Source organism: Punica granatum, chromosome 4 (assembly GCF_007655135.1).
Source record: "Punica granatum isolate Tunisia-2019 chromosome 4, ASM765513v2, whole genome shotgun sequence".
Taxonomy (NCBI): domain Eukaryota; kingdom Viridiplantae; phylum Streptophyta; class Magnoliopsida; order Myrtales; family Lythraceae; genus Punica; species Punica granatum.
The window spans coordinates 23,829,827-23,839,784 of NC_045130.1; the positions used below are offsets into that span (position 1 = coordinate 23,829,827).

Sequence of the window (9,958 nt, forward strand, 5' to 3'; positions counted from 1 at the left end):
TTTCAGTCTCCTTTCATCGATGAGATTTAGCTGTTCGTAGCTCTGTTTTGCCCATTCCGCTTCCTCAAGTTTGGCCTCGGCAAGGATCCTCATGGAGGGAATTTCCACTTCAATCGGAAGGACCGCCTCCGTGCCGTAGACTAGGGAGTATGGAGTTGCCCCGGTCGAAGTATGTATGGATGCTCGGTATGCCAAGAGTGCGTAGGGGAGCATCTCGTGCCAGTCTTTGTAGTTCACCGTCTTTTTTTCGATGATCTTCTTGATGTTCTTATTTTGCCGCTTCCACTGCGCCGTTCATTTGGGGACGGTATAGGGTGGAATTGTGGTGTTGGATTTTGAATTGCGCACAGAGCTCGTCGATGATCTTGTTATTCAGGTTCTTGGCATTATCCGTGATGATTGTTGCAGGGACCCTGTATCAGGCAATGACGTCGCGCTTGAGAAAACGGGCCACGGCTTTTGCAGTGACTGACGCGAGTGTTATAGCTTCAATCCATTTGGTAAAGTAATCGATCGCCACCAAGATGAACAGGTGCCCGTTGGATGCCTTGGGATTGATCGGGCTAATCACGTCCATTCCCCACATCAAAAAAGGCCACGGGGTCGTCATGGGGCGTAGTTCATTAGGGGGTGCTTTGATATGGTCGGCGTAGACTTGGCACCGGTGACAGTGCCTGACGTGCTTTACACAGTCGGTCTCCATGGTGGACCAGTAGTAGCCTTAGCGCATGAGCTTCTTGGCGAGCATGAGTCCATTCATATGGGGCTCGCAACTCCCCCCATGCACCTCTTCCATGAGACGCTGCGACTCGTGTATGTCGATGCACCTGAGCAATGTAGTGTCGAAGGATCGCCGATTGAGTGTTCCGCCACTTAGGAAGTAGTGCACCGCGAGTCGTCTGAGCGTCTTCCGATCGCGGCGATCGGCGAATGGAGGATATTGACCCGTTTGCAAGAGGTGCTTGATGTCCTCATACCACAGCTTAGCGTCGGTTGCCTCGATTGCGTTGCAATGGGCCGGACCTTTGGCGATCCTGATCTCAAGGGGCTCGATGAGGTTCCCCTCTGTGATGCTTGCCATGGATGCGAGTGTCGCGAGCGCGTCTGCGAATTGATTCTTCGTACGCGGAGTGTAGGTGAATGAGATCTTCTCAAAGCTTTTTGCTAACTCCTTGAGATACTCATGGTATGGGACTGACTTTGCGTCCTTTGTTTTCCATTGCCCCGGTGTCTGGATGATCGTGAGCATGGAGTCACCGAATACTTCCAACTCCTTTACCTTGAATTCGATTGCCGCTCGCAGACCGAGAATGCATGCCTCGTACTCCTGCCACGTTATTGGTGCAAGAGAAGTCCACTTTTGCAGCAACCGGATAATGGCGTCCGTCCGGGGATATCAGCACCGCCCCAAATTCGAAGCCTGCGGAATTGACCGCCCCGTCGAAGTACATCTTCCATGTTGGCTCATCCTTCTCGTCATTTACTTGGAGGATTCCTTCGTCTGGGAAGTCGGCATTTATCGGTGTGTCGTCATTAATCGGGAATTCTGCTAGGTGGTTGGCGATTGCTTGCCCTTTGACTAACGTGCGGGACACGTACTCAATGTCGTACTCTGTCAGTTGGCAGCGCCATTTTGCGATGTTCCTCATGGAGCAAGCGAGTTGTGTGATAGAGCATGTACTGTCGGAGTCTCTGCATAACCCATACTAACGCACAACACATTTTCTCGATCTCTGGATAATTGGACTCCCCTTCGGTAAATTTCTTGCTTAAGTAATATATTGCCCTTTCCGTGTGTGTCGACTCGTCCTCTTGCCCTAGCATGCATCCTAAAGACTGTCGGCATACCGTTAGGTATAAGATGAGGGGATGATTTGGCATAGGTGGGACTAGCACCAGCAGTTGAGCTAAGTAGGCCTTGATGGTGTCGAAAGCGTTTTGACACTCATGGTCCCATTCGATCGCTGCATTTTTGCGGAGCAAGCGAAAGAGTAGCTGACACTTGTTTGTCAGGTTTGCAATGAAGCGTGCGATGTACTTCAATCGTCACAAGAAGCCGCGCACCTCTCGAACCGTTGACGGCGGGGGAAGATCTTTGATTGCCTTGACTTTGTCTGGGTAAACCTCGATACCGCGCTTGCTGACCACGAATCCTAGCAACTTTCCCGACCGGGCACCGAACGTGGATTTTGTCGGATTGAGCCGGAGTTTGTACTCTTTTAAGCAGTCAAAAAGGCGCTTCAGGTTGACGAGGTGATCTTCTCCTTCTTTGGACTTGGCAATCATGTCATCGACATAGACCTCGACTTCCTTGTGCATCATGTCGTGGAACAATGTGACCATAGCCCTCTAATAAGTCGCCCCGGCATTTTTGAGGCCGAAAGGCATGACGCGGTAGCAAAAAGTCCCCCACATCGTGGTGAACGTCGTCTTGATTTTGTCCTTTTCGGCCATCCGAATTTGATTGTACCCAGAGATGCCGTCCATGAAAGGGAACTGAGCGTGGCGTACCGTACTATCGACTAGGACGTCGATGTGAGGCAGAGGGAAATTGTCCTTAGGACTGGCCTTGTTGAGGTCTCGGTAGTCGACGTAGACTCGGACTCTTCCGTCCTTCTTTTTTACTGGCACAATATTTGCCACCCACTCGAAATAGTTGCAGACTTCGAGGAACCCCGCGTTGATCTGTTTGATGACCTCCTCTTTGATGCGGAGGAGAAGGCTGGCCCATTTTCGTCGTAACTGCTGTCGCTTGGGTGGGAACTTCTCAGTGTCGAGTGGAAAGAAGTGCTTGACTATTGAAGGGTCCAAGCCCGACATATCAACGTAGGACCAGGCAAAAACCTCTTGGTATTCTTTTAGGAATTCAACCATCCGGGTTCGTTGTGCGAGGTCAAGGCCTATCCCGATTTTCAAAGTGCGAGGCTTTTCTTCGGTGCCCACGTTGATCTCCTCTGTTAGCTCGACTGAGGCAAGTTGACGGTCCTTGAGGCGATGCAAACTCTCCTCTATCTCGGGCACTTGACCATCCTCGGTAAGCCCTTCCCCGAAGTATACGGGTTGGGGCTCACCGAGACGCTCTTCGAATGGGTTCAAATCGATGTGTCGGAGATTTGGATTCAAGTGGAGCCTGAAAATTTGAAAGAATCGTCTTAGAAAATTTAGAACGCTGCGAATGAAAGAATAAGAAAAGGAGATAAAACGTATGGGAGTTCAAAAAATGCATGTAGGGATTTCATTGATAGTGTCAACATCCCATTTTGGTCCATCCAGCAAATGAAGCTCATTGACAGCATACAAGCTATGACTTGAGCAGAGTACAGAAAAACGGCTCAACAAAGCGAAAAATTACTATTCATCCTCAAGTCGGCGAAATCAGGCAAATGACACATACACCTGACAGAAGGACTCTAGGGGTCACCAAAAGGCAACAGAGCGACCAGAGAGCTCAACAATGTCCAAAACCGACATTTTCAGTATATCACATATTTTCCGATAGTTCGCTCGATCGTCGGAAGATAGCCAATATTGGACTTCAAAAATCCACTTCAATGCCAAACAGATGAAAAGTGTCCCCAAAGGCATTTTGCAAATCATCTGCTCTATACAAAACAACTTTCAGTATACAGACAACTTTTCAGTGGAAGTCCAAAAATGTCGGTTTCCTGGAGAAAAGTTAATTCCAAATGTCATATTCGGCCATGCTCCACCAGCACACAGAGCATGAACAATGCTTCAGATTGTCTCTTGAAAGTCACACAGACACTTCAAATGGCTTCCGAGCGGCAAAACAAGCATACCCTTCTTCAGAAGAGCATAGCCAAAGACTGGTGTGCGCACTCGAATTTAATCTTGTTGGGGCACGCATGTGCGGAGCCTAAGCAACGCGGCTTGGGAGTGTCCACCTTCCCGGGGACGCGCGACGGACGCACGTGAGAAGGAGTCGCCACTTGCCATTTTACGACCCGAAGGTCGAGGGCCGACAGGTTACCCGGGTCTAGGGGTACAAGGTACACCTATGTGTTAAGGCAATGGTCGTACGAAACCGGAAATTCCGAATTCGAAAGGGCGTGCGGAATATAAGCCCGCACGTAATGTGAACCCCCGAATTTGGATTTTCAGGTACCGAATAGACCAATGCCTAAGCAAACTAGGTGTACCATTACCCCTAGACCCGGGTAACTTATCCGCCCTCGACCTTCGGGTCGTAAAATGATAAGTGGCGACTCTTTCTCACGCGTGTCCGTCATGCGTCCCCCATAGGAAGGTGGAACAATCCGTCAAGCAGCACGATTTCAGGTCGCGCGCATACGAGCCCCGATGAGAGTCCACATTCGGGTCCGTATAGCTTGGCGACTCCACTAGGGACACACTTAGTGTATTCAGGCTCGATCCGTTTGCTTTGCTTGCATATTTATTTATCACTTTCCGTATATTTATTTTACGCACATTTACTTTTTTGCACTTGCTTTGCATCATTCTAGAGGATTTAGGTACCAAATGCCTAAAATCCCACGGGCACCGATTTAGGAAGCTAGGTTAGTCAGAGGTTCCGAGTAAGGGAACGGATCGAGTCGGCTCTGCCACCGAACCGGCCCCCAAAGATCCTCGCTTGATTTCAAGGAATTGACACCCTTGAATTAGGAGCCCCCATCCCTAGTTAGTGGTTTTCCCAATGGCACACTAAAACCATGCATAAACAGGGACCGTCATGCTGGACCAAAATAACCTTCATGCCGTCAACCGACCCAAAAGTTGAGTCTTTGAGTCGGCTCGTAATTTTTCTTTTAGGCAAGCCTTTTGTTGTTTTCACTGAATGAGTGTTGTACAATGTAAACAATTCGTGTTATAGTTTATTTTCCTGCACCTACATGCATCTATTCAAAACAAACTAGGACATTGCATCAGTTTGTTTATAAACATTAAACCAACATCTTTTTCATTTAGGTAAGAATGGTTCGCCCGCATTCCTGTCTTAGGCTTGATATCATCATCACGCCAGCTGCGGACATCACACGCCTTTGGAGTTCATTTCGCCCAGTTGACCGTGCATTCCTGCGCCTCATCATAGGAGACCTACCACTACTTGCTGATTCTCCCATTGACTGGACCCTGCTCAGAATTGCTATCAGTTGTTGGGACACTCAGCTGGCCGTTTTCAGCTTTCAGGGAACAAAGTTAGCTCCCACAGTAGAGGAATACACGACACTCATTCAGAGGCCCATGCCGACTCACGACATCGTGGTACCCAACCAGTTTGCCACGATACAGAGTAGACTAGCATTCTTTTAGGTCTTCGCGGTGAAGAAATTCGTCGCGAGTTTCAGTATGGATGGGTGCATGGCATTAGGTTTGAATGGCTTATAGAACTCATACATGCCCGTGCTCTGAACGCCACGGGAGAGTCCTATCAGTGTGACGCCTGTCACGGGTTCTCTTACTCATCTTCGGGACCATTTTGTTCCCATACTCGTCGAACCTCATAGACGGGGCACTTGCCCAAGTCATCCTCCAAGTGGTAGGAGGCCATAGTTATGTGAAAGCCGTCTTGGCTGAGACCATTCGGTCTCTTGACTATGTACGAGAGGATCTCTACATCTTCTTTAGATTTGGCTTATCGCATACATCAGGTCGTTCGGCTCATCCCATCCTTTTTCATGCATCACGGATGAGCGCTCACTCATCGTTCGTCTACTCCCAATGTTTCAACCTTCCGACCGCGACTACACCGATTGGATCCAGTTCCTCGAGGAGTTCACCCCAACACGGTTCTTATGGGCCGCTCGTTGGAATCCCAGCGGTCCCATGACCGTTGGATATCCTTCAATTATAGGACTTCCCCTGATTAGTCATTTAGGGAGCACTATTGTCTTTCCAGTCCGAGTCATCAGACAGCTCGGCAGCCTTCAAGACATTCCTACAAACGCGGATCACACTCCACACCAGCTTACGTGGGCAGACGCTACAGCTTCACTCTCGGATAGGTTTCTATGAGTTCAGGAAGTTCGACGCTTGTGGGGCACTCGCATCGTTAAGGAGCTTTACTTCCCGGAGCATCCCACTGACGAGGAGCGAGCTTTCTCAGCTACTGCAGCGTACGTGGCACAGTTTCATCAGCACGGACTCACACCCACTCGTCGGCTACACACGCCACGAATTCCGCACGCACTGCAAGCAGATATTCCAGATGCAGAGAGCTCAGTCCAAGGTGCCATGCGCACGGAGTTGCAGTCCATCAGGGAGGAGCGAGATCGACTCCGCTGTGAGCTTGTTGATACTCGTGCAGAGCTTGCAGATTACAGAGAGCTTCAGAGTGAGTTGGCTCAGACTCGCGCACGCATAGCGAACCAAGACAGGGAGATAGCGCGTTTGAGCGCTACGCTGGACCGAGCGCGGGCGAAAGTGCACAAGGTCTCCCATCCTTAGGTTTAGTTTGTTAGCGCTTTTGCCCCCACAGGACTCGCATAGCGCTCACTCAGCTACGAGTTGTAATAGGTGTCGGTTTAATATTTATGTTTCCTTTTTCGAATAAATAGTCTTTGTAAATTATGAAACGTGAATCGAACTGATGTAATGGCATTAGTGTTTTCAAACTCATGCATCTCATGCATTCATGCGCTTAGTCATTTATATTCTGAAATTAGCCAACGCACAGCAATTACACTCACACACTTGTAAATATAGGTACTCACAACTGGCGTCGCATCGATACCCAACTCGTGCACGCTGAAGAATGGCCGAAGAGCAACAACTCGTTATCTCCGAGCAAGACATGCCGCCAATGCCAGCGCCCTCTCCACCGCAAGGCACACACGCTTTACCACCGCCGGTACCCATTGCGTCAGCGGCCAATGCGGGCACCCTTCCAGCGCAACTCCCTTTTCCTGCACAGGCACCATCCAATGTTATCGATCCCGTGCGCTTCACCGCACTCGAAGGGATGGTTAATCAGCTAGCTGCCAATATGAATACCAACATGGCAGAGCTCATGTCCATGCTTCGGGATTAGAACCGAGCTTCGTCGAGCTACACTTCGCCTCCTGAGCGCAAGATAACTGTAGATCCGAATTCATTCGCCCCGCCTATTTACGTTACAGATAGCGAGGATGTATCTTTTTCAGCAATGACATATGTGCCGACAGTCTATCTAGTCAGTGATCCTTTGCCATTGCCGCCAGCTCCTACATCAGTGCCTTTGCCACCCGCGGCGTTCCTATCAATGGATTCGGCGATGCTCACTCTGCCGCCGCTCACTATACCCGCTCAACCTCCGATTTACACTGTTCCACCGCCAACGGTCCCTTCAGTCGTGCTTGCACAAGCTCCTGCTCCCACGGCGGACCATTTCCCCTTCCAAGCTCCACAACCCCAAATGAGCTTCCCTTACCAAGCTCCACCACCCCTAAACATTCCCCCCACTGAACTGGGCATGCCTACTCAGGCCGCCCCTATAGCTCCACCGACAAATATGCCTCCTAAAAATGAGCATGAGAGAAGAATGAGGAGAATGGAGGAAACCATCCAAGCCCTCCAAGCAGGCACGTCTCATCTTGATTACGGTGACTTCAACTGGAACTTATTCTCGGGCGGTTGCCTCCGAAAATCACAATTCCAGACTTTAAGAGATATGACGGGACCAAGGACCCGAGGCATCATCTCCGCCACTACCAAAGCAAGATGTTGCAGTACTGGGACTACGAGGAATTCATAATCCAGACATTCCAGGACAGTCTCATGGGACCAGCATTGGATTGGTTCATGACGCTAAAAGCAGAGGACGTCCCAACTTGGGCGGACCTCCCTCACAAGTTCCTCGATCAGTACCACTTTAGTGCGGAGACACCCCCTACGCTCCTAGAGCTGAGCACCATGGAGATGAAGGATAATCAGGCTTTTGAAGCCTACGCAACAGAATGGAGGGGGGAAGCAGCGAAGCATATCCCTCTGATCAGTGAGATTCAGCAAGTTCAACTGTTCCATTCCACGCTAAAAGGTATATACTACTCGCACCTCTTATCTCACGCCTCCTCATTCTTCAAGCTTATTGAAGCCGGGAAGAAGCTCGACATGGACATCAAGTTGGGGAGGATCGAGGGACCGACTAGTAAGGGGGAAGGGGAGGCACCGAAGAAGCAAGCAACCGGTACCTTCAGAAGGGCCAAGGATGCCATCGTTAGTGCTGTCAACCCGGGGCATCAACCCCCGCAGCAATTTCCGGTGAACTACACACCTGCACCTTCGGCTCCTCAAACATATGCACGCCTCGTGTCTTATGCTCCACCCTACCAGCCACAACAAGCATATTATCCGACCCCGCCACTCATCATTTAGCCGCAACCACCACAACAACACGCCCTAGTTCAAAGTAGAGCCCTAGCTTCGAGACCTCCTCAGCCGGCGCAGCGGACTCCTGCTCCGTAAGCTCAACAGGGCAATGCTACCCCATCTCGCCAACGCAAGCAATTCGTTCCTCTGCCGGCTTCTTTGTCCCACATTTACCTGCAACTTCTAGCAGGGAACAGGATTCGATCGGAGGCGTCGCATCTTAACTTCGATCCAACAGTACAGAATCAGAGCATTAGTTGTGAATTTCATCAGGGTGCTCTAGGTCACACAACTAACTGTTGGAGGCTCCGAGAGAAGATACAGCAGATGACTGACGTGAAGCAAATCTCCTTCAACGAGGTTAAGCCACCGAATGTGCGAGCAAACCCTTTCCCTGATCACAGGTCAAGCTCAGGGCCCACAATCAACATGATCAGTATATGCGCTATTGGAGAAGAGGAGGGGGCACAAGAATCCCCGGTTCCATTTGTCATTGAATACGTTCCGGCGGAAGTAGCAGTGGCATTCGCCCCGTTCATCTTCGAGGTTCCTGCAAAGGAGCCTGTACGGACCCGAATGTTGACTCTCGTCGGGGCCCGCATCGCGCGCTTTTGGATCGCGCGGCTTGGTCGAAACGTCCACCTTCCCGCGGGGACGCGCATCGGACACGCATGAGAGAAGGAGTCGCCACTTATCATTTTACGACCCGGAGGTCGAGGGCGGATAAGTTACCCAGGTCTAGGGGTATGGAACACCTAGTTTTTTGTTAAGGCATTGGTATGTGCGGAACCGGAAAGTCCGTGTTCGGGGGTTCATGTTACGTGCGGGCCTATATCCCGCACGCCCTTTCGGTACTCTGGTTTGCTAGGCTTGCATGTTTTATTATTTATCGCGTGAATTAAGCTGCACTCGGCTCGCACGTTTTGACACCGGATATTCGATGAACCAAACGATGTCGGTTGAGAAGCCGGGAAAGAAGTAAATCTATATGTCGGGGAATTGGTTCACAATCTTGCATTACAGTTCATCGAACCATGGAGGTTGAATCCCTGCGTGAACCAGAACCGCGAGATCTTGGATTTACTTGTGTCTGGGCAAGCATTAGACCGATTCGATTAATTCGACTCTCGGACCGTTCGCTCACCGACTGGAATTCTTACAGAATAAATGCACCAAATAGAATCCTTACAATGCTCTCAAAACAATAAATACAAATTACAAAAGGGTCGAATTCCAGTCGTTTTGCGTTCGGTTATTATTCCACTCTAACTCACCGTGAGTTTAGGGAAAAGACCGAAGAACTGAAATTCAATGGACGCTCTCACTGAATAGGGCGTTGGACCCTGTGACTGTTGATTAGGGTGTTGGACCCTGTGCTCGATGATTAGGGCGTTGAACCCTAATATTATTCGGCCTAGGGATCAGGCTCGACCCGCATGGCAAACAGGTGCGGAAAGATAACACGCAACATGTTAATAACAGACAAAGTGTTTGTTATTGTCGTGTTTACATGAATTAACAGATTATTAACCCAGGGGTGTTTTTGCAAGCAAATGCCATATGCTAAACAATCAAACATGTGCCAACGTTTTAGCATTCGGCTTTGTTTTGAGAACTTGACAAAGAGAGTCAA

At 49.8% G+C, this 9,958-nt stretch overlaps 2 protein-coding genes across 2 annotated transcripts; one reads left to right on the plus strand and one right to left on the minus strand.

Moving 5' to 3' along the window:
- Positions 1-721: 721 nt before the first annotated feature.
- Positions 722-1,649, minus strand: LOC116204240. Its single transcript, XM_031536319.1, has 2 exons — positions 1,434-1,649; positions 722-1,327 (listed from the first exon to the last, which is right to left on the minus strand). The coding sequence occupies exons 1-2, from the start codon at positions 1,647-1,649 to the stop codon at positions 722-724; spliced, it is 822 nt and encodes a 273-aa protein (XP_031392179.1).
- Positions 1,650-6,213: 4,564 nt separating this feature from the next.
- On the plus strand, positions 6,214-8,331 carry LOC116204241. The gene is made up of 2 exons (XM_031536320.1): positions 6,214-6,313; positions 7,616-8,331. Exons 1-2 carry the CDS (start codon positions 6,214-6,216, stop codon positions 8,329-8,331), a joined length of 816 nt encoding a protein of 271 aa, XP_031392180.1.
- Positions 8,332-9,958: the final 1,627 nt, after the last annotated feature.

Bases quoted from the DNA above. Each gene is read 5' to 3' on its own strand.
- LOC116204240 (XM_031536319.1), bottom strand. From the start codon at position 1,649: ATGAGGAACATCGCAAAATGGCGCTGCCAACTGACAGAGTACGACATT. The intron at 1,328-1,433 runs GTCAATTCCGCA...ATAACGTGGCAG, and splicing joins AGATGTACTTCGACGGGGCG to GAGTACGAGGCATGCATTCT.
- LOC116204241 (XM_031536320.1), top strand. From the start codon at position 6,214: ATGCGCACGGAGTTGCAGTCCATCAGGGAGGAGCGAGATCGACTCCGC. The intron at 6,314-7,615 runs GTGAGTTGGCTC...TCACAATTCCAG, and splicing joins AGATTACAGAGAGCTTCAGA to ACTTTAAGAGATATGACGGG.